The 21,853-nt window shown below is 36.7% G+C and overlaps 1 protein-coding gene across 1 annotated transcript in view; it reads left to right on the top strand.

Moving 5' to 3' along the window:
* The window catches only part of MIPEP (mitochondrial intermediate peptidase), a 68,820-nt gene that overhangs the window by 21,708 nt on the left and 25,259 nt on the right, over window positions 1-21,853 (top strand). Inside the window, exons 11-16 of the mRNA XM_051626321.1 lie at window positions 6,143-6,296; window positions 7,227-7,304; window positions 8,299-8,503; window positions 11,987-12,096; window positions 18,384-18,458; window positions 21,653-21,772. Coding sequence (XP_051482281.1) covers window positions 6,143-6,296; window positions 7,227-7,304; window positions 8,299-8,503; window positions 11,987-12,096; window positions 18,384-18,458; window positions 21,653-21,772 — 742 coding nt within the window. The remainder of the gene's footprint in view (window positions 1-6,142; window positions 6,297-7,226; window positions 7,305-8,298; window positions 8,504-11,986; window positions 12,097-18,383; window positions 18,459-21,652; window positions 21,773-21,853) is intronic.

The following is a 21,853-nucleotide window of genomic DNA, read 5'->3' as shown; positions in this document are numbered from 1 at the left end:
ATTGAAAAGGCTTGCTGTGAAGCACAATTCAAGTTTCAAGAATTATTCCTTTTTTGAAAACATTGTGGAAGGACAAGGAAGTTGGTTTTGATTTGAAAACCAAGTCAAATCTAAAAAATATGTACTGTCAGTATGTATTGTCAATAACAAACCAATATTCTGAATTACCCCCGACCTACTCCAAAATATTCTATGAAGTACAAGTAACAGAAAAGAAAAAAAAAGGAGCATGATATACAGGTGCTAGTTTATAGTTGATGAGAGTGCAAAGGTTTTCTATATCATTATGATTTTTAAGAACTCCAGAGTCTTCTATAAATCATGGCTTAGAGTCTCCTTTCAGGTAAAGAATTAAATTTCCTAGTCTGGCATGTAATTAAAATTGGAAGGGGTTTTCCTTGTCTTCATCTCTTTAAGTTAACCTGAGGGGTTCATCTCACTTTCATCTTCCACTAACAAGCATTTTTCAAGTTTCTTTGAAAGTTTTGACAGAATCTGTTTTATTAAAGATAGCCTACTATTCTATATTTTTGTGGACATAACAGGGTAATAATTGTTAAAAAAAAGAAGTCAGGATATATCAGGGACTGCATTTAATAGTCACTGATAAGAATTCTTGCCAAGCAGCTAGTTTGCAGTTAAAGAGTCTGAATGCTCATGTTCTGAAGAACAGTCATTCTTACTCAAATATCTCCAAGTTTATAAAAAGCATTCTTAATAGAATAGATGAAAGTTATGCTACACAAAACAGTCTTAGTTTTCTTCCAACTATACAGCTTAAATGAAAGTGATTTTAGAAGTCTGCATTTTATTTAGACTCAGTGAAGTCATGCAAGCTTAGAAATAATTATTTATTATCACAAACTACGTCTTTGTTCTTCACAGGGACACAGCCTTTTTGTTTGAAGCCTGCTATTCTTGTAGAATAACCAAACCTCATAGTGTTGGTTAACTTCTTTATAAAATTGCTTTGGCTACATTACTTCTTTTAAAAATAGTGCTGGGCTGCATACTGTAAAAGTAAGGTGTTGGGATTTTTAAACATGGTTTATCCTTTAATATAAAGCAGGAATTTATATCAAAGAAACTATTTGATATTTCTGCTTTCTTTATGGTGATACTGAGATTTCTCTTTGTAAAGTTTCTAAGCTCACGTTCTGACATAAAGTACATGAGAAAACGTTCATTTTTTCCTGGGCTTTGTTATAAACACAAATGCTTTTTGCATTTGAGATCAGATATTGAGAGTGAATTAAGTCACAGGAATAAATTTTAAGACAAAATGAAAGCAGAACAAACTTCTTTTGTTCATTTTTGTGCTTCTCAGTCTTTCAGTGTTTTGGACATTTAAGTATATGAATTGTGCAATTCTACAAGAATAACAAAACAATTTAAGGTGCATAATTACAATTAAAGGGTTACTTTTAATTCTTGATTTTTTTTTTTTTTTTTTTTTTGCCTTTGAGTCTAAGTAGCTAACTGGGAGTTTGGCACAGAGCAAAATATTATTTTCTATAGGGAGTTTATGTATATATTTCTTTATGCTGTTCCTGTTTTGTTCAGAGTGAGATTTATATATTGGGATCCCTTTATTTTTTACATCTAAACCAAAAGCAATCTTTTAAAATTTTTCTTATTGTTTAGTATCTAGTCATGTAAAAATACCTTATTGATTTCAGGAAGTCTTATTTTAGATTAATAATTGTGTTTACTGGTGTGTGTGTCTGTAACATAGAAATTTTGGTATTTCCTTTTCCTGCGCTTCCAGAAGTGCATTCAGATCTCTAAGTTTCACAGAAGGGCTTAAGAAAACTTCCATGCTCAAGTTCAAGAGTAGTTGGGAAAACTTTGTAGCACTGTAAGTAACAAAAATCAAACCATACCTATTTTTTTACTTCAGATACCCTAGAAAAAAGGTTCTTTGGTAAGAAATATTTTTTGACTGGAGTACATATTTGTCTGCAAAGTTCTGTTGTGATTCATCAGACCACCATTTTTCGTCTCCTTTGCCTGCATTTTCAAAGGCATCGTCCCATAGGAAAGGCTGTGCTGTTCATCCTTTTGGGATTCAGGTGTACAACATGCAGTACAGTCAAGGAAGCCTAAATTCCAGAGAGGAACAAAAGCTAGTAGCTGAGCTCAGAGCTTCTGCTAGTTAGCTCTAGTTGGTACCTTGCTAAGCCTGAGAGTGGCATTATGTTTCTGCCTGCCTTTGCTGACATAGGCATCCTCAGTGCCTGTTTGAAGCACTCTGAATCCCCTCAGTGGGGCCCAGAACTCACATTTTAAGTGAAAGGGTATCCATACAGGATGTTTCATTCTTGCCCTGGCTTGATGACTTGATTAGCTGACATGAATGCTTTTTCTTCCTTAGGAAGTGCTGTAAACCGTGTTTCCATGCAGTCTCCTGCGTTGTATGCCATGTGGCTCATCCTCCCAGTTGAATTCTGCCTGTCTGTTCAGCTGGTGCAGCAAGCAAGCTGCAGATAACAGCACACAGGAAAACCTGTCTTTAGGCACTTCTCTACAGATTTTGTCACCCAATTGCACTCCAGTGATTTTAGCTGTCGATTTCCAAAACATTAACCTTTCTTGCTTGTAGCGGTAACCCTTAGCAGTCACCCCATTTACTAGTAGCAGAATGCCTGTTAGTGTAGTTCAGTATGGGTTGTAGTAACTTCTTTTCTAATTCCTTTTCCCAAAAATACTTGAATGCATTTCCTATTGGAGATAAAAATTGTAACTTGGCTGAATAAATGTAGAGGCAGTTTGCCAAAGAGTGACCAGAAAAAGTGTGCTCGTATTAAAGCAGCTGCTTCTTGCAGTTTTATTTTAATGTTTTAATATTTATTTTAAATAGAAGGAACAAAGCTAAACAACTATCCAGGCCCACAGTTCATAACAGCTTGAAAAATGTGTGTAAAGTATTTCTTAGAATGGCTGATACTTTAACATGTGGTATAATAAAAATAATTATATGCACAGTAGGGTCATTAACAGGTATTAACATGTAGATGATGAAGATTGCTTTGCTCTGACCAGTAAGCAGTTCAGGGCAGGCTAAGCTCTAGTACTTCGGGTACTCGACTCCCTTTTTGTATGGAGTCAGTCACTATCAGCTAATTCATTAACTAAAGTTTTTGTCCTTTTATTCTATCAATAAAGAAGTAATGTGCAGTGGAATGCCTTGTTTTGGTAGGGTTTTGTTGGGAGGCTTTTGTGTGCATTTTCAATTACACTTGGTTTTGTGTTTGAAAAAAATAATCAAAGAAACACCATACACCTGGGACAGAAGATGGTGAACTTTGAGTTTCCCCTTTAGCTTCAGGAGAAATTAATTTTGCAGTCTTGGATGAGCCGTCAAAAAGGTTCTGCATCCTACACAGACAAGTTCTGTCTTTGTTACAGGGCAGTTTAAAGTGCTAAAGGAGTGTATTGGTAGAAGTCTTAATCTTGGAGTTTTTTGTGGTCTTTTAGATAATCTGGCCCAGGTCAGAGAGTGTTTTGAAGATAGAAACCGAGACCCCTGAACAGCATTAGAAGTTTCATTCAAAGGGCTGAGGGAAGAGAAGTTTGGCTTGCTGTCATAATCACAGTCCCTATTGCTGCCAAGAAGTTGTGGTATGGTGTTTTAGATTAGCATGAATTTGAACACTGAAATACTGTTCCTGGGAAATGTCTTCTTGCAGTTTCACTAAGGTAATGAAGCTGTGAATAACTGAGGTTGGGTAATAATTTGCTAGCAAACAGATGCTTTTATCCTGTCATTTGGAAACCATGAAGTTGCTAATGGCTGCTACCATTTGAGTGCCTGGAATCAAGCAAGAACCTTCAGTGAGGGAACATGTAGTTTGTCTGTAAACTCTTCCAGTTACTTCCACCCACACCCTCCTGCCAGACTTCAGTTTTACTGATCTAGTAGAGATTGTAGGATTTCCTGTTCTGCTTATTGAGTATTCTTTTTTTCTGAAAGATTAATGTCTTTAAAATTAATTTCTTCCCTTTTCCCCATTGTCCTCTAATCTTATCTTGTGTTACGCCTTTTTTGCTGCAGCGAGTAACATTGAAACTTGAAGGTGGGAGCTCAGAAAACAGTCAGTCATATGCTTGCTCTTGCCACTGAAAGGAAATATCATCTATTAATAATAATTCCAGGAACTGGATTTTTCTTATAGAACAGCTTCAGATAGTTGAGGCTTTGGCTAATTTCTATTCCCAAATAAGCCCAAAGAGAAAGTTTTCCTGGAATCAGTGCAAGTCTGGGGCTAGGCTTTCTTCAATGATAGCTGGTCTTGATTTGTGAAAAGCAAGTTTATGTATGAGGTAGGACCAAATTCAAAACTTGTGAATGAAATCTATGTTTTGGTGTCTGGAATGTTACTGCTTAGTGGGTATAGACTGGGATTAGAGATTAGATTTTTTGAAGATGTACCCCTTCCTGGACCAGTAGCTTTTTTTCAGTATCCAATGCTAATTTCAAAGTGTGTTATTGATTATTAGAATCTGATTATTAAATTTACTTTATATTATCACATTTTAACCACTTTCTTTGTAACTCCTATGACATTGCACTGACTAGCAAACAAACAGACAAACTAGGGATTCCGGGTAGTTCAAGGTATAATAATCACCACTCTCTATTTATTAATGTATATAAATATCTGAAGGGTGGGTGTCAAGAAGGAGGGGCCAGTCTCTTTTTCAGTGGTGCCCTGTGATAGGATGAGGGGCAATGGATGCAAACTAGAACACAGGAAGTTCCACTTCAACTTCTTTACTGTAAGGGTGACAGAGCACTGGGGGGAGACGTTGTGGCGTCTCCTTCTCTGGAGACTTTCAAGACCCGTCTGGATGCGTTTCTGAGTGAACCGCCCTAGATTCTGTGGTGGTCCTGCTCTGACAGGGGGTTTAGACTCGATCTCCAGAGGTCCCTTTCAACCCCAAACGTTCTTTGATACTGTGATTCTCTAAACGGTTTTTACGTGGAGACCCTGGAATATGGTATAAATAACACTTGGACATGAGGTAGCAAGAATATTTTTGGCATTTGCAGTGCATGCACAACTGCGAGCAGATTCCAGTTCTGGTTTTGCAGTCATCTCCAAAGAGTTGTATGGCCCTGAACAGTTTGTGGAAGGTTTAAGTTTGCAAAGCATTTGTTTGCTTGATACACTTGTAGTTTGTTTACTTTTTAGGGTCAGAGTCTCAGGAAGTTTGAGCTCAAGTATAGGCTGCATACATCTCTGAACTGTTTTTAAAATTGTTCATTCTCAGTTTATGTGTATTCGTAGAGATGCATGGTGTTTTCCTCCCCATGTGTGTTTTCTGGGCTACAATGTCTTGAAAATGCTGTTTGATGTTAGGCTCAGGAAGCTTGGACATGTTTGAACTCCACATCACATACAAATCTTAACGTGTCTCAAAGCTTTATGATACTTTCTTCGTGGTTCAGAGTCCTAGAGCTTGAGGTGTAATTCATGTATGGGTGGTGATTGTGTCTTCTGTGTTTCTCTTGCTCCAGCAAAACACAAGCAGTGATTACTGGTTGGTCTCCTGCCCTAGCTGAAGATTTGGCTTATACCACAGCCAAAGCCAGCTCCATTTTCTGATCAGTCGCACAGCACAGCCTTGGCCTGGGAATGGCACCTGAGTGCTGGTGGCCTCTTGTGGGTCAAAAGCTGCAGCCTCACTAACCATGGTGTTGCCATGCTCTGTTTAAGCTGCATCTTCACCACGTATCTGAAAATCATAGTCAACATCTGCTAAATTTGGTATAAAAGTTCGAATATATGTGGATGCCCCATCCCTGGAAGTGTTAAAGGACAGATTGGACAGAACTTTGAGCAGCCTGGTTTGGTGGGAGGTGTCCCTGCCCATGAATTGGGGGTTGGAACTAGATGACCTTTAAGGTCCCACGCAAACCATTCTATGATCCTCTAAGAAAAACTAAGATACTTTGAAGCACTGTGCCATGACTAGTTTGTGACTTAGTTTCACTATTTGAAAAATAAAGCCAAACATGCTCAACAGGAGGATTGAGGCTTATCTGGTACGTTTTGTCACATGCTGTGACTTGGAGGTGAAGACTGTAGTTTGTGTAGCTCAACTAAGTGACTGATTTGGGATTCTTGTATTTCCTTAGGTACAACATTGATCCTGGCTTGTACTGTCCATTTTTCTCTCTTGGGGCATGCATGGAAGGGTTGAACTCTTTGTTCAGTCGGCTCCTGGGAATCTCCCTTTATGCTGAACAGACACAGAGAGGAGAGGTTTGGTCTGAAGACGTTCGAAAGTTGGTAAGTGTTCTTGTTCCCAGCATCTGAAATGACAAAGGGAAGTCAACAAGATGGTGTGTTCCTCTGAGCCATGAATCAGATTTTGGTTTTAAATTACTTGAGTACTTACCAAAAGGACACACTAGTTGTCTAATTTTAGCTGAAGTTAAACCTCAAGAGCTTTATACTCTCTTAAGTGCCTTTTGTATGCTTTGTATTTTATGGCCTTTATAATAAGATGTCTCCGTGTGGAGGATGCCTGAGTCAGAAGTAGGTTCTCTGTTTGGGGATTATTGTTGTACCACTCAAGCCATCCTTCTGAATAAGCCCTGCTAGTTTATTTAGTTTGAATTTACAGATGAACAGAATGGTGTAGATGTTTCAGAATTCTAGCAGTCACTTGCCTTTGCCTCATTTTTTTGTATTCTGTATGTAATCTTTACTTTGAGATTGGTTTTTACATCTTTATTTTTCTGCCCTCTTTTTAGAGGAGAGTTAAAAATTTGGCAATAATTTAGTCATCATGTTCCCAGGTTACACTGTTGTCTTCCCTCCATGTACTCAGTGCCAGATCTTCATACTCTTCCACCTCCAACAAGAGCTGCTATTCTCTAAATCCTCTAGGTCCATTTATAATTACTCCTTACGATTTCTATTTATATTTCCGTGGTAAATCAGCTTGTGTTACTCTTGGCTTTTCTGAAGCAATTTAGGGGCTACAGACAGTATGACTTTTAATAGGAATCTTTTACTCATTAGTTTTGAGTGAAATGAAGAAATGGCTGTAGTTTGATGTATGTATTTTTTCCCAACTGAAATTACCAACAGATTTTACATTAATTATTCCTAATTTATTTTTCAATTGTTCATTATAAATATTTGGATTAGAAGAATGTACCTACATTTTATCAGTGTTTTCACTGTGGAAGTGATACTTTTTTTTTTCTTCAGGCTGTTGTTCATGAAACTGAAGGTTTGCTAGGATACATCTATTGTGACTTCTTTCAGCGACCTGATAAACCACATCAGGTAACATTTATGATCTGATTCCAGTGTGGGTTTTAGTTGAGTAATGACTGTAGGGCTTAGGGACATTTGCATGCAGTGTAAGTAAAAGTTATCTTGATTTAAAATAGATTATATTTAAACAGGGAAAGTCTGTAACTTTAAATGTAGTTTTAGGTAAAATATATTTGTAACCTTTCATTTAAAAACCAGCACCTGATAGGCTGAACTAAGACTCTTGGTTCTACAGAATGACAGGCACTATGAAGTGTCATAACATAACAGGAGTTTTTAAAACTCCTGTTTTCTGGCCTACTATTTAAAAGTATAAACAATCTGATATTTTGATACTCTCTAAAGGTGAAAGCTCGTAATGACAACTAATTTTAGTCAAAATTCTACTTAAAATTGTTGATGGTTCCAGCTGTTGTGGCTCACTTAGTCATGGTGTCCTAGTGCCAGTATATTAACTATACAATGCAATGCAATAGACACTTCACTCTGTGGAACTATCTGCAAGTTATCAATTTTAGTGAGGTGGTAAGTGGACAAACCTTAAATCTACATTAGTTTTCTATATTACTCTGTTTTGCTAATATTTCACAATATAATAGGAATGCTGTGCAGTATGTTTTAGAAAGAAGTTCTGCTGAAGAATGAGGAGAGAACTTAATCTTTAAATTATGGATATGACACATCAGTAAATTTATTTGAGCTAGTGATTATTTTTTTAGAAAAAATGAAAGGTTTAGATAATTTTAAAAAATACAAATTATTTTCTAAAAGCAACACAGTCTTTTCTTTATGGAATAAGGTCATTTCCTTATGAATATAAAGAAATAACAAAGAGAGCTTGCTGCTGCTGAACAGCACTCTTAATGATCCTTCAATTCAACTAGTGTAACTGAGTATATGTTTAGGTTTGATTTAATAGTTTAATTTAATAACTTCATCATTGTTTTAGTATCATTGATATAATGACATTGACAGTCCACATGTTTGCTTTTATCTTTAAAAGGACTGTCACTTTACGGTTCGTGGAGGCCGGCTGAGGGAAAATGGAGAGTACCAGTTGCCTGTAGTTGTCCTTATGCTTAGCCTGCCCCATTCAACAAGGGGTGCACCAACACTACTGAGTCCTGGCATGATGGAGAATCTGTTCCATGAAATGGGACATGCTATGCATTCTATGCTGGGAAGAACTCGGTACCAACATGTCACTGGTAAGAAACTCAGAATAGTGATTTATTTTGTTTTAGTTAAATGTTTAATTACTGGAAGAGGGGAGTAAATTAAAAAAAAAGAAAAAAGAAAAAAAGAGTGTGAACCAGAAGTGCTTGAGTCATGTTGATATTTCTGCATTTTTGATGACCTGAAGATGCAATATCAGATCCCTAGATATTATCCAAAACCCAAGCAAACAACACTTGAATATTATTCTTCTCCTATTAAGAATTAGACATTTGTATCTCTTCTCTCTGTTCTAGTGATCTTTCTTCTAGTGGTGGTATGCACTCTTGCAAATTTGTCTTATGTGGAGTTTATAATATTGGAATAGTTGGAGGATTGAAAAGGAATCCTAGCTAGTGTAAGAGCATGATGAATTCTTGGTTGGAAATTGTTTGGGAAATTGAATTAGGGAAAATTAGTAAATTAGTTCTTTCAAAGAACATACACTGGCAGAATGGAAAATGTGTAAAGCCAGGCCTTTTCTAGTTGATTCTGATTAAAGCAAAGTTGATAAATTAACAATGTGTTGTGTTTGTAAGCATGATTAACTGCTAAGCCTTTCATTGTAATGTAAATGAAGATGAATGAATATACAGTCACAGCTTAGTGGATACAGAGGAAAGGAATACTACCTTTTTCATGTGGTCCTTCTTAAGTAGTGGCAGTGAGTTTATATGCTGACAGCTTGCAGGCTGCTGTGGCTTTCTGTAGTTGTGGCAAATGGGTCAAAGGCATTTTCTGGCTAAAGCTGCTTGGCATGCTACTTTCCTGTGTACAGCTTGGTATATCATCTTCTATAACAGTGTGCTGGAAATCCCATTTGCAGTAGACACTTACTAAAAAACCCCACAGCCAAACAGATGAAATCATAGCTCCCTTGTCTGAAGGATTTTTTTTTTTTAATGTTTATCAGCAGACAGTTTACACCGAATGACAAAATACTCTGTCTTAAGTCTTCCACTTAAAATTAAAATAGACTGAACTGTTTTTTGAAGTATGTCACTTCTGGATATTGTTGAAATAAATGAGCTCTATATATGGTATCTATATGTATATGCTGTATATATGTATCCTCCTTGGGATGGTTAACTTCTCTCCCCCACCCGTCTCATTCATATGACCTTGCTCATTTCAACTTCCGGGAGTGCTAGTCCACTCAAAATAACTGCTTTGGTGGGGTTCTCCTGTTGTGATTAATTTTATTCATCTACATGTCCAAGTCTTGAAGGGGCAAGAAATGGCTAATTTTGGGGCTCAGAGTTAGGGTTTCAGAGTTGTCTTATCTCCAGGCAGTCTTGAGTCCTAGGGGATTTCATTGCAAAGCTAGTATTGCAAAAGCAGTGTCAGAGGTCAGTCATGTTGTTTCTGCAGAGAACCCTTTATCTTAGGGTTTGAAATGTGTGACAGTTGTCCCAGGACTGTCTGTTAGGGGCCATCTGCTCTTGTGAGACACTAAGGTGGCAAAGTCTGGAGACATGGTGACTACAGACTATTATGGGAACAAAAAATTTCACATTCTAGTTGAGATGGACTGAGTATTTGACATCTTTCCTACTCTCCCCCACTGCCCTTTTTTGATTAACATTCCCAAATAATCTGGAGCCCACTCTGCTGCTAATGGTCCCAAAGCTTGGATAGTAGTGTATGTTTTTCATAGAATCATAGAATGGTTTGAGTTAGAAGGGACCTTTAAGATCACCTAGTTCCAACCACTCTGCATGGGCAGGGACACCTCCCACTAGAGTAGGTTGCTCGGAGCCCCATCTAACCTGGCCTTGAACACTTCCAGGGCTGGGGCTTCTTTTTCCCTTAAGATGTCTTTTAAAGTTTGTCTGTCATTTTAGTGTATGTATTTAACTTTTACCTTTCTCACTTTCGGATTACATATTTTTTCAGGAGTCTCTTTAGTGGTTATTAAAGGAATTCAGTCACTTTATTAAGGAGCACTGAGAAGCAAAAATGGCTAGAGAAACATCAGTTAGTTCTGCAGGCATTTGTCTTGGGACCTGCCTTGTTTTAGGCTTTCTAAAAATTATTTTCAAACAATGAAAAAGAAGACTGCTAATCTAATGTTATGGAACAAAGGAAGGAGTGGAATATTGTATAAGAACTGAATGTCTGGGTACTGCAGTGTCAGTAAAATGCAATTCAGAACTACACAGTGCAGATCATGCATTTAAAGAATACAAAGAGAATTTTTGCTATCAAATGGATATTTCAACAGTGGTGGAGGAACAGAACAGAACAGTTTCATGTGTTAATGCAGAACTACAAATAGCTAATGTGTCTGTAAAAGGAGTGAATGTGAAATTACATCAGAGATGTATCTGACAGCAATTAGTATTCAAATGATTAAGAAAGATGCTGGTGGAACCTCATGCGGTGCCCAGGCATGGTTTTTTGTCTGTGGTCTGAAGGTGAAGTCAAACTGAAGCAGGTTCAGATGACAGCTGCAGTGGGTAGTCTTTTTGACTTAATCTTGGCTTTGGATAATGACAACCAAGAGATATTACAGGTTCTCTCAATTTAGGAGGTAAAATACAGTGTGGGAAATGCTATTTATGCTGAAGAGCAGTATTGGTCTGAAAACATTGAGTGTGAAGATATTACGAGTTCAGATTACAAATCTTTCTTCAATTTTTAAAGATGAGAGACTTAAAAAAGTAGTCTTCAAGAAAGTACAGTAGAAGCAAAACCCATACTTATATTTAAGACTAGTTTTGAATGTTAACATGGTCTCTAGTAGACAGGGATAGAGGTGATGACCCAGTGGGTCCATTACTAAAGCAACAAATTTGTACATCCCTAACTTCAATATAGAAATTAGAAATATAGCTTTGATTTAGTGATGTGTTGTACTTCTTAGTAACTTCCATTGTGTAAAGTGCTAATAAAGATTAGAGTAAATAAGTAAACTTTTTGGGAAAGTGCTTTTTGAAAACACTAACTGCTAAGATAGTACATAATTGCACTTAGAACATGTCTTCAGTCTGTAAGAGTGTTCCTTGGATGAATGACTTGGTATTATAAAGCAAGGTTAATAAAAAGCATAAATAAGATCAGCAAACAGATGGAAGCTAAAAACTGTAACTGTGAATGGGATTAAGGCAGAGTTTTATTTACATTGTAATTTGATTTAGGTTTAGGACACTTAAATAGATTTGGTGTTTCACACAGGGTCAGTCTGGTTTAGTTTAAAAAGGGTGTGATCCATAGCTTTATAAGGTGCCTCACCCAGCTGTTCAAATATTTTGTTTTACTTTGTGATTTGTAGTAAAATGTGTAGGATTATAATGAAGCTTTTCTGGCAATATGTACAATCATGCTATGGAAATAAAATATTGACTTAATAAATGAAAGAACATGGAAGTTCACCAAAAGTCCAAACTGAAAGTTGCAAAACATTTTGGGAAGAGTTAACTATTTGTGTTAATGAAAACAGCAAATGCTAATGTGTACAATTATTCTACCTCTAGGAACCAGATGTCCTACTGATTTTGCTGAAGTTCCCTCAATTCTGATGGAGTACTTTGCAAATGACTATCGAGTGGTTAACCAGTTTGCAAGGCATTATAAAACAGGACAGGTAGGGAAAATTAATATGTCAAATATTGAAAATAGGAGTTGATGTATTAGGAAAATAATCCCATTTTCATGTATTTTTTAGTAATTTTAATAGCAGACATAAACAATGGATAGAAATTATTTTTACATTACAATTTCAGATAGTCAGAAAAAATGTTAATATTCTCATTACTGAAAAGATATATGCAATATGTAAAATAATATGAGATCCTTATACCCAAGGTTCTAATTATGTGTTTCAAACTTTAAATCTTATTTTCCTACAAAGGTTGGGTATTTTCTACAGTACACAGAATTAATATAGTAAATTAAAACAACTTCTGTGTGAATTATGTTATGTGGAATATTTTTATTTAATTACAGGTAAGTTATGACAAAAACAGTGATTCTTCATTGAACTTTCTGACCTCTGTCTTAAAATAAAGCTTGGGTACCAAATCATGGAAATAAATGGAAATGATCTGATGGAAACTCACACTTTTACTACTGAGTAGGGTAACACTTGAAATATTTGTTGCTGAAAAATTTACTGCTCTATTTAGGATTAGGTTAGGATTAGCTAGATTCTGGCAGTCATGAACCTCTGCATTACAACTCTAATCCCTTTTTTACAAAAGCTGTTCTGTGCCAGTCTGTTGCAAGGAGAGCTACTTTCAATGGGTAATTTAGGACCCTCTTTGAACAAGGGGACCTGCGGTGGTCACTTTAACGTGTGGCAACACAGCATGATTTAGACTTGCACAGCCATTTCAAAAATGCAAACCACTAAAAAAAAAAAGCAAATATCTTTTTCTGGTGAGGCAAGTTTTGGTGTACTTAAATGCCATGAATGAAGAGCAGACTACCCATCAATGCAAAACCAAGAAAGCCTCTTCAACTGTGTAGGGTAACACTTCATTGAGGCTTTATATCCAATACTGAGTTTCATTATATTTCAGTATTATGAAAGTGGAGTTATGTTTGCCTTCACTGAACACTGTACATTTAGAAATGTACATTGCTTAACTTGTATTTTAATAGATACTGTCAAAGAAATTTGTTCTGTAAATCAGATTTTTTTTTCTTTTACAGAGCAATCATTTCTGCAGAACTGATTGCACTAAGCAGACCTTCCCAAAAACTGGAGTTAGAAGTACTCAGCTCAGGAGTGTTCACCACTTATATGTTTTGAGTTCACATACTGCTTTCTAGTGTTCCCTATAAAGTTCATGTAGTATTTAAACATTGTGAAGTTAATCTGATTGCATATGAGTTCAGAGAATGAGCTTGACTAAAACATCTGAAAGAGATTTGTGAAACATTATTTATGGCTTTTTATTTTAAAAATGGCTTAACAAATCTAAACCATGTTTAGTTCCAGTGCAAAAGCTAAGAACCAGACGCTGTTTCCCGTTTGGCGTTTCCATAAACTACTTCTGTTTATTGCTGGTGAAATCTTGCCCTTTCAGAGAGAAATTGAGAGAGATTTAATGTAGAAATTTGGTCTTGAAGAGGACAAGAAGGGATTATGCTGGAAGGTGACTAAAAGAGCCTGAAACTACTGTGTGGCTTTTCAGGGCTTTAGGTGGCTTTCTTTTAACTGCTTTTTTAAAATTTAGAATGTATTTTGATGATGTTATCCAACATATATAAATCTGCTTTTGCTTACATTTGTTCGTCTGATCTAGTTTTAAGAATCTGATATCAGATTTCTGGATCTGTCATTTAAATACAAATCGATTGAAGTAATCCTTTCTGTTGTTGAAAGTTAGTGATTGTTACAGCAATTACTTTTATCTGTTGTGTATATGTTGCAAAGTGCTTTGAATAGAAAATCCCAGCTCTCTTACATGTACAACTTCACAAAAATCCTTTTGGGGCTTATATTTTCTTCACTTGTTCCCTGGCTAATTCTTTTAGTGTGCTGATAGCTTATGATTGCCCTTGCCATAAAAGCCAATTGTATAAAGACTGCTCCTCAGGATTTCCACTTAGGATCTGTGCTTATGCTTATGGGAAGAAGATGGAAGAGCTGTTGTTTTGATTATTAAAATATATTAACTGTTGAAAACTGGGTTTTGGTAGCATTGCAGAAAAAAGATTTGTTGGGCAGGCTCTCAAAGATGAGAATGCATCATGCGTATAGGTGTGGATCGTGAAGATGTGGTCCAGAATACCTGAAAGTTTACAGAAAGCTTGTCTCTGCTTTTTGTACATTTTGGATGGTTGTGTTGTTGAGTACTAAGAAGTGAAAAAGCTTGCAAGCTCTTCTGGCAAAAGGAACAAGTCTTGTGAATTTAGTTCAAAAAGCTGGCCAGCACAAAAATATTTGTTCCAAGAAAGTAGCCAGACTAGTTTTCCTTTCATCTTAAAGATAATTCATAACAGAAAACCCTTGAGAAAAAAAAAGAAAAAAAAAAAAAAAAAGGGAATACAGAGGACTGTTGTAATTAGTCACTGAAGTTGAATTATTCAGGTGAGCTCATGAAGTTAAGTCATACCAAATGAGATTGTAACTGTGCTTAACCAGACAATCTGATGCATGTGTGCCGTTTTGTATCACTGTTGGTTTAATTTCATTTCTGAAATGCACAGATATGTGGTAGGTCTGTTGAGCTAAATCATTTTAAGCTTGTGTGTCTTTGCAGGCTCTTTAACAAAGGCCAGTATTTCAGCTGTTCGGATTTGAACTGACTGAATTTTTCACAGAGATGGAATTACAAAGGCAGTATTGTATTTGCATGATTACAAGAATAAACCCACAGATAGTAAACAGTCGTGATGTGTCGCAGTTACTACACAGCAGCAGGGAGTTAAGTGTCCTTTGGGATGCTAGGAATTCTATTTTTTTTAGCCACCATGGCAAACATGCTGAAAAATTCATGCCAAGATCTTAAAGTTGCTTATTATAGAAGGATGGAAAAGTGGAATCTGAAGTAAAGCATGTAAGTGTTTAAATTTTAAAAAAGGAATGGTTATTCAGTTAACATAGTTTTTAGCTAAAGCTCTGTCAAGTCTTCCTTTAGGAGGAGGATGACAGTTTGATTCTGCTTTTATCAGAGCGCTCACCTTTCAGGATAATAATGCTGATGAATTTTTTTTCTCTCTCAGTTGCTTACTAAGGGGTTGTATAAGATTGTAATGGAGCAAGGAGAAAGAGTTTCTACTGCCTGAAACAGTACATCTTCCTCAGTACACTGAAGACCTCACCGTATCTGTATGCCTGGCATTCACAGAAACAAACCTCCAAGAGGAGGGGTGATCTTTGAAAAAACCTCTGTAGTCTAGCTTTAGTTCCTTGAAAACATAAGTTTTAAAATCCCGAAGGTGCTTTGGGAGAAATAAGTTATCTCCTTTTCATCACTCTTTCAATTTAATCTCATTTTGGTGATGTTTTTCTGGTTCCAAATTCTGTTTGGCTTGTGAATTATCATCACAGCACAGTCTGTGAGTAGCACTGATAGGTTTAAACAAAAAAAACATTTATGTCTTTCTCCTGAGCCTTTTTGGCAATAGATATTGTCATAAGAATGATTTGTAATTTCCTGTTTATTCTAATCTGCTCAAACAGTAGAGCTTGATCTTCAGGGCAGAGCACACCTACATTGTTTGTTTGATATTCATGAGGTTCCAAAAAAGATACAAATATTTTCTTGGAGGCTCTTGGTATTACCTACATTTTATTTGGTCTTTAGAAGGTGGTCCTAAGCCATCTACTGGACAAAGAGACTTAAGTACAGTATTAATGATCGTTCTGGGTCTCCCCTCAGGAGTTCCCTTTAGAATAGAATAAATGTCTCTACCAGAAGAGAAGTAAGAAACAGTTGAATGCAAAGGCTGCCTGTTCAGCAGTCTTCTCTGGCTGGCTGTCAGCTATCTGTGGTACAGTCAAAAGAAGGCAAGACTCACGTGGGTGGGGAGTCTGTAAGAAGTGCTTAGCTCTGAGCTGAGAACTAGACCTGCTTCAGTTGTTTCTTGAGCAGGGCTGGATGTGACCAGCTCTCCCAGGGAACGTTCAAATTCTGTCTGCATCACTGAACCTTGCAGGTCTGTGCCACCAGTGAACTGCAAACTTGGATTTCCAAATTCATTTGAGGATCTGTGGGATTGTGGTTTACTAAAATGCCAATTAGAAAAGTCTTAGTGCCTTTTGTTCTATTTATTTTGTATACCAGCTGAAGGCCTGTGCACTTAACTTCCTCTCACCATCATATAATATAGCCAAAATACAAAATTGAAAATCCATTATGTTGAAATAACTGGTTTGACCTTACTGGTAGGAGTGCTCTTGGCTTTAGCACTCTTAAATTATAACTGTGTGCTGTTGCCAAGCTTTTGTATGTTCAGCTTTTTTAGCACTGACAAAGTACAATTTAAGAATTCCCATCCAATCTTCTCGTATTTTATTCATATCTGAATCCAAAATACAGATACCTTTAGAAGAAACCAGTTTTGTTTAATTCCATACTGCACACCTTCAATAGGAAATTAAAGCCTCCAAAATGCAGCCACAACTTGCTGATAGTTTTGGTGCTTAATAACAAAATCTGTTCAAACTTCTATAGGTTTCCTTATGCAAGGGTGTCTTGCAATAACAACTGAAACTGTGCTATTGCCAAGTCTCATATGATGTAGTTCCAGGATGAAAAGTAATGGAAGTGCATACCTCACTCTGTGTAAGAGAATGAGATAAATGTTCATAGAGCCAGGAGAAAAAATGTCCAACCAAAATACCTTTTACTATTTGTATTATTTTTTCTACTTTTCTTCTTGCCTTAATAGCTTTTCTATATAAGTAGTATTTTGAACAATACTAAATTCAGTATGGAACCTCAAGATAGTAATCTTTATTACTATGGGTATCTGCCCATTTGTTCTTACTCTAGCAGTCCAAAATCACCATGTAATTTGAACAGAATTTTTGTGTTTGGGAAGGGTAAATTCTGGTCTAACGAGGATAGACTGTAGGACAGACTTCATGTTCATTCCTTCATTTTTCTGTGTTGAAATGTAACAGCTGTGCGCTTTTATGACAGGCAAAAAAGTGGATGTTGTTCTATCCCATTCTTGACCCAGCTAACATTTGTCTTGGAGAAGAGGTTACAAGCCTTGGCAAGCTACTGCATAAGACAGCTGTGCAACTTGAGTGTTTTTCATACCTGTTTTAACTTCCAGATTCCATGGAGTTAATTGATAACATTTTCCTTACTTACGTGTAGCTTCTCTGGAGTTGGGTTTTTATTCTGTGAACATTAGCATTGTTTGTCTTGAAGTTGTATAATTTGCACAGAATCTAACCATATGGCTCTGCCATCAGGATCTGTAGACTTTCATGTATTACTTCTTAAACACTTGAACAGATTGTAAAAGTGCAGGTGTACTTCTAGAGTTCAGTGTAATACCAAACATCTGTATTACATTGTACTACTGGTAGTAACTTTCTTAATATTTTAGCAAGAATCCAGTTATTTTAACAATTTTTTAATATGGTTGGCTAATAAAACTACAAGCAAGGAAAATAATATGCTTACTAGGAAAAAGATGTTATTGAAAAGCTTCAGGAAACAGCACCAGAAATGTAAGGTCAAGCATTCATATACAGATAGTCTTAAAAATCAGGCACTAAAAAGTCTTTGGATGTACTTGAAGACCTCTGGATAGAAAGTCAAAAAGAGTTTGCTTAATGACTTGAAAAATGTCTCTGTGACGTTCATCCTGTGGTAGCATGGGTAATTTTATTGCCATAGATGTGGAATAAATTAAACTTTGTAAAAAATTTCAAAGGGTAGGTATTTACAGTTCAGTATGACCAAATATTTTATGTGGGTTAGGGTGGAAGGTCTGATGCTTGCCTAGTTGAAGTTACGAAAACCTCGCCAGCTCAATAAGAGTTTTGTGGGCCTCTGTGTAAATCTAAGTGAACTATGCTAAAAGACCAACAGGAGACTGTTATCTGCTTTTGAAGATGAGTCAGGATGACCTGAGAAGACTTCAACTGTTCTTTATTTCTAAAGAAGGTCATAATATTTTTAACAGAGATATAGGGGAACATAGAATTAGTTTATAGAGAAACAGACACTGAGACACAGTCATGTCTTGATTGTCATGGAAATTACTGCAGATACCTTAATTGCCCATTTAATGCTTTGTTTAGAAAGTAAGATTTTCTTCCTCATTGCAAAGCACATCAAATGTTTTTTATTATCACCAGGAGTTTTTTTTTTTTTTTGAGTCTTCAGCCTTTTATAGTAAGCATACTATTTACCAATATACAACTATTCTAAATATGTTCTGATTTTTTTATTCAAGCCACTACCAAAAAACATGGTGTCGAGGCTATGTGAGTCTAAAAAGGTGTGTGCTGCAGCTGATATGCAACTCCAGGTATGTTCTTCGCATTCTAGTCTCTACTGTCTATCTGTAACTTACAGAATGTATTTTTATTTTGATGTAGACACATGATCTAACTATATGCAAATTAGTGAAAATTAATTTTTGTATTAATGTTCATGTTTATTTTTGTGAACGTATTCTGTGCTGTCTGCCTAAATCTAAATGTCTTAATCTGCAGGAAAATACGGAAACCACAGCTTTTGAAAATGGTTGAATTATCAGATTTTAAGATTAATCTTCAATTAATCACATTGTTTGAGGAGAACCTGAAGGAGAGGAAGTATTGTGTACCTTTGGATCATCAAAGTGTAGCAGGACTGAGAAATCCTGGCCATGTTAGCAAAGTCAAACCACATTGTTTATTTACTAGGACACGATTTGAGCTTCTCATCTTCTGCAGTTCCAGTATGAAAGTGTCAACTTGTTACTGCCATCAGAATTTGTGGCTTAGCCATAAGAATGTAAGAGCTCTCTCACAGTGTTAGGAGCAGTAATTAAAATAATCAACCTTTATTTTCTGTGGGTGGATGTGATTGATCAGTCATTCCCAGAAACAAACTGTCAGCGCTCTTTTCTTCAAAGGAAGTGAAGGAAATTAGGGTTATATCTAAAATGGGTATTTAGGATTTTTGAGTCCTGCAACAACAGTTCTCAGATGCGAACAGTAGCATTAGAATCCAGCCAAGTTTTTTTACAGTGAGAGTTTGGCTGCATTTAATATGCTGCAGGCTTCTGCTGGTTGATTTTTGTGATTTTGTTTTCTTCTTTTTTTTTGCCTTAAGCCAGAATAATTAAATTTTTCTTCTTACAGTTGACCTAAGTGTTTAGGTGAGATAATTCTGCTAGTACCATAATAAAGGGTAGTCAGTCTCCTTGAGACATGGAAAGAAACAAATATAAACATTGGGCCTTTGTAATTCTTCACTTTGAAAACTTCCCGAATGATTGCAGCCCTGTCTACAAACATGAATAGCGCTGGTTAACTGAAGTTGATTTAAAAAAAAACTTATTTAAATATTTGTATTTTTCTATGTGCAGTTATTTATAGTGAGTTAAAGCTAATCAGAATACTGGAGTGTGGACCTGCAAATGTGTACGTGTCAGTTACACTAATCAAAACCAGGCTTAACACTGTTTTCAGTGTATACATATGTTTTTACACTGGCTAAACTTAACGGATTTTTTAATTATGCCTTCAGTGCAGGGCTGGCTGCCAGTGGCCAGTGTTGGTTGTGCAGGAGGTGTGAACAAGAAGGGTAGACTGTTCCTCTGTGACATGAAAAGAACTACACCCTCTCTGCAGGTCTGATTTTGAAATGCACACTCTTGGCTCTGAAAGGTTCTCATACGGAGATAGCTGAGAATCCAGAAAGAATGTGGGCAAGAGTATAATTAATTGATATATGAGGTTTTTTTGGGAAAAACCAATTCTGGTTTGAAATAAAATTTATACTGAGCAAGCTTAGTGCTGGGCCTCTAGTTGTGAAGTCCACCAACACAGAATAATTTGCCAGTGTACAGACTAGTAACCACCAGTGATGATCAAATGCTTTCACATGCACCTGTTCTTTTCTCTTGTGCCCATAATACCTATATGGACTAGAACAAGTGTTCCTCTCCATGGCAGGGGGTTGGAACTAGATGATCTTTAAGATCCCTTCTAATTCAAACCATTCTATGATTCAATTATATTTAGATATGACAGATCTTCCTTCAGCTTTTAATACATATTTGCTAAAACCTTGTTAAGATATGAGACCAAGTTGACAGTGTGGGCTAAATAGGCTTCAACACTGAGAAAACTTTAAATCATAGATATATTAACAAGTGACATGGCCCCCTTGTCCTGTGGCAAGGAAGGTGGCATGCTCCAGAATTAAGTCAAGGGGGGATCATTGCATCCATCCCCTGGGGTGTGCTGTGCAATTCTCCCTGCTGCTGGCCCTCAGCTGCTCCTGGAGTGACTTTGGAGTGGCTCCAGAACCCATAGCTTTAGAATTGGAAGGAGAACTCCCACTTCTGGTGGGCTCAAGTTCCTGCAAAGTTTGGTTATAAAAAATAAAGTACTCATTAGTGTTTGCCATTTGGTGCAGTGTCTTCACTCCTCTCCTTATAACCATCAGTTTTTCTTGAAAAAAACCCCCACATTTGTCATGTTCATAATATGTTTATAATTTGTTTATAATTTTATAATTTCCTATGAAATGTGTTTACCACAGGGTGGCCTGACGTGAACTCATTGGCTTAAATATCCATTGGACTCCTCAAAAAATATCTTGTGTTTACACAGCAGTGGTGTCGTCTTCTGTGTTTGCTGTGTTTCCACGGAATAGGGTAGCTTCATATTAAAAAAAAAAAAAGCTGCCTTTTTTTTCCAGTGATGGCACACTTTCAGCCCTGGCACAGTCTTCTATCCATACTGATTTCTTTGCTATTGAAGTTGCAGATAATCTGCATTGATATCTTTGCCTGAAAAGTCTTTTTATTGATGCTGCTTTCCTGATCTCCAGACACCTCAGTGATTTAGTCATGCCTGTAGTTCACTTGCTTCTGTGAACCATCTCTTGCCTCTGTGGTATAGCACCCTCCTAGTGCTGTGTGGTCTCAGGCTGAGCTTACGCTGTGGCGATTTATCACTCCAGCTGTGAAAGGTAAAGCAAAGGAGGCATCTGCCTTAGTTCTACACTTTTGGAGTGCTCTTGCAGAAATTTGGGGGCATCAGCATCTCCACGTGCAGCTTCTTCTGTTCACTGCCTGGGCCATAACTCGCCCCTGCTGGTGTGATGTTCTCATGGTTGCATGCACATGTCTTGGAATATCTTATTTTGCTGTATTCATTCAAATAACTTTTAAGTCTTTTTATTAAATCTGTTTTTAAATATTCTTTATGAAAAGGGGAATTTCTGGAGGTCCTTAAGGACAGATCTTAATTTTAATTAAAAATGCAGGCAGTTTAGTACTGCCAGTGTTCTCAGTGACCTAAATAAGGATTTGTGATAGGTCATGATGGTGGTGATTGGTGTGCTACAAAAACCTTTTTACTTGAATGTTACACTCAAACTAGAAGATGTACAAAACCATATCTATTTAAACTCTTCCCTCTCCCGTTCTTTTCTGTTTTCCTTTTTTGGTTGTCAAATGGCAATGTCATGTGCCAAAGACAAACGTGTATTTTATATCTCCAGGTATTTTATGCTGCCTTGGACCAAATCTACCATGGGAAACATCCTCTAAAGAACTCAACCACTGAAATTTTAAAGGAAACACAGGAGAAAGTTTATGGATTGCCTTATGTACCTAATACAGTGAGTAGAAACATACTGATTGTATAAGCTACACCTTTTCTTTTATAGCATATTATTACCCCTGCCTCTGCCTGCCCCTTG

This window comes from Apus apus, chromosome 1 (assembly GCF_020740795.1).
Source record: "Apus apus isolate bApuApu2 chromosome 1, bApuApu2.pri.cur, whole genome shotgun sequence".
Taxonomy (NCBI): Eukaryota; Metazoa; Chordata; class Aves; order Apodiformes; family Apodidae; genus Apus; species Apus apus.
Note: the sequence above shows the minus strand (reverse complement) of the source record. Positions and strands in the feature narration are given on the sequence as shown.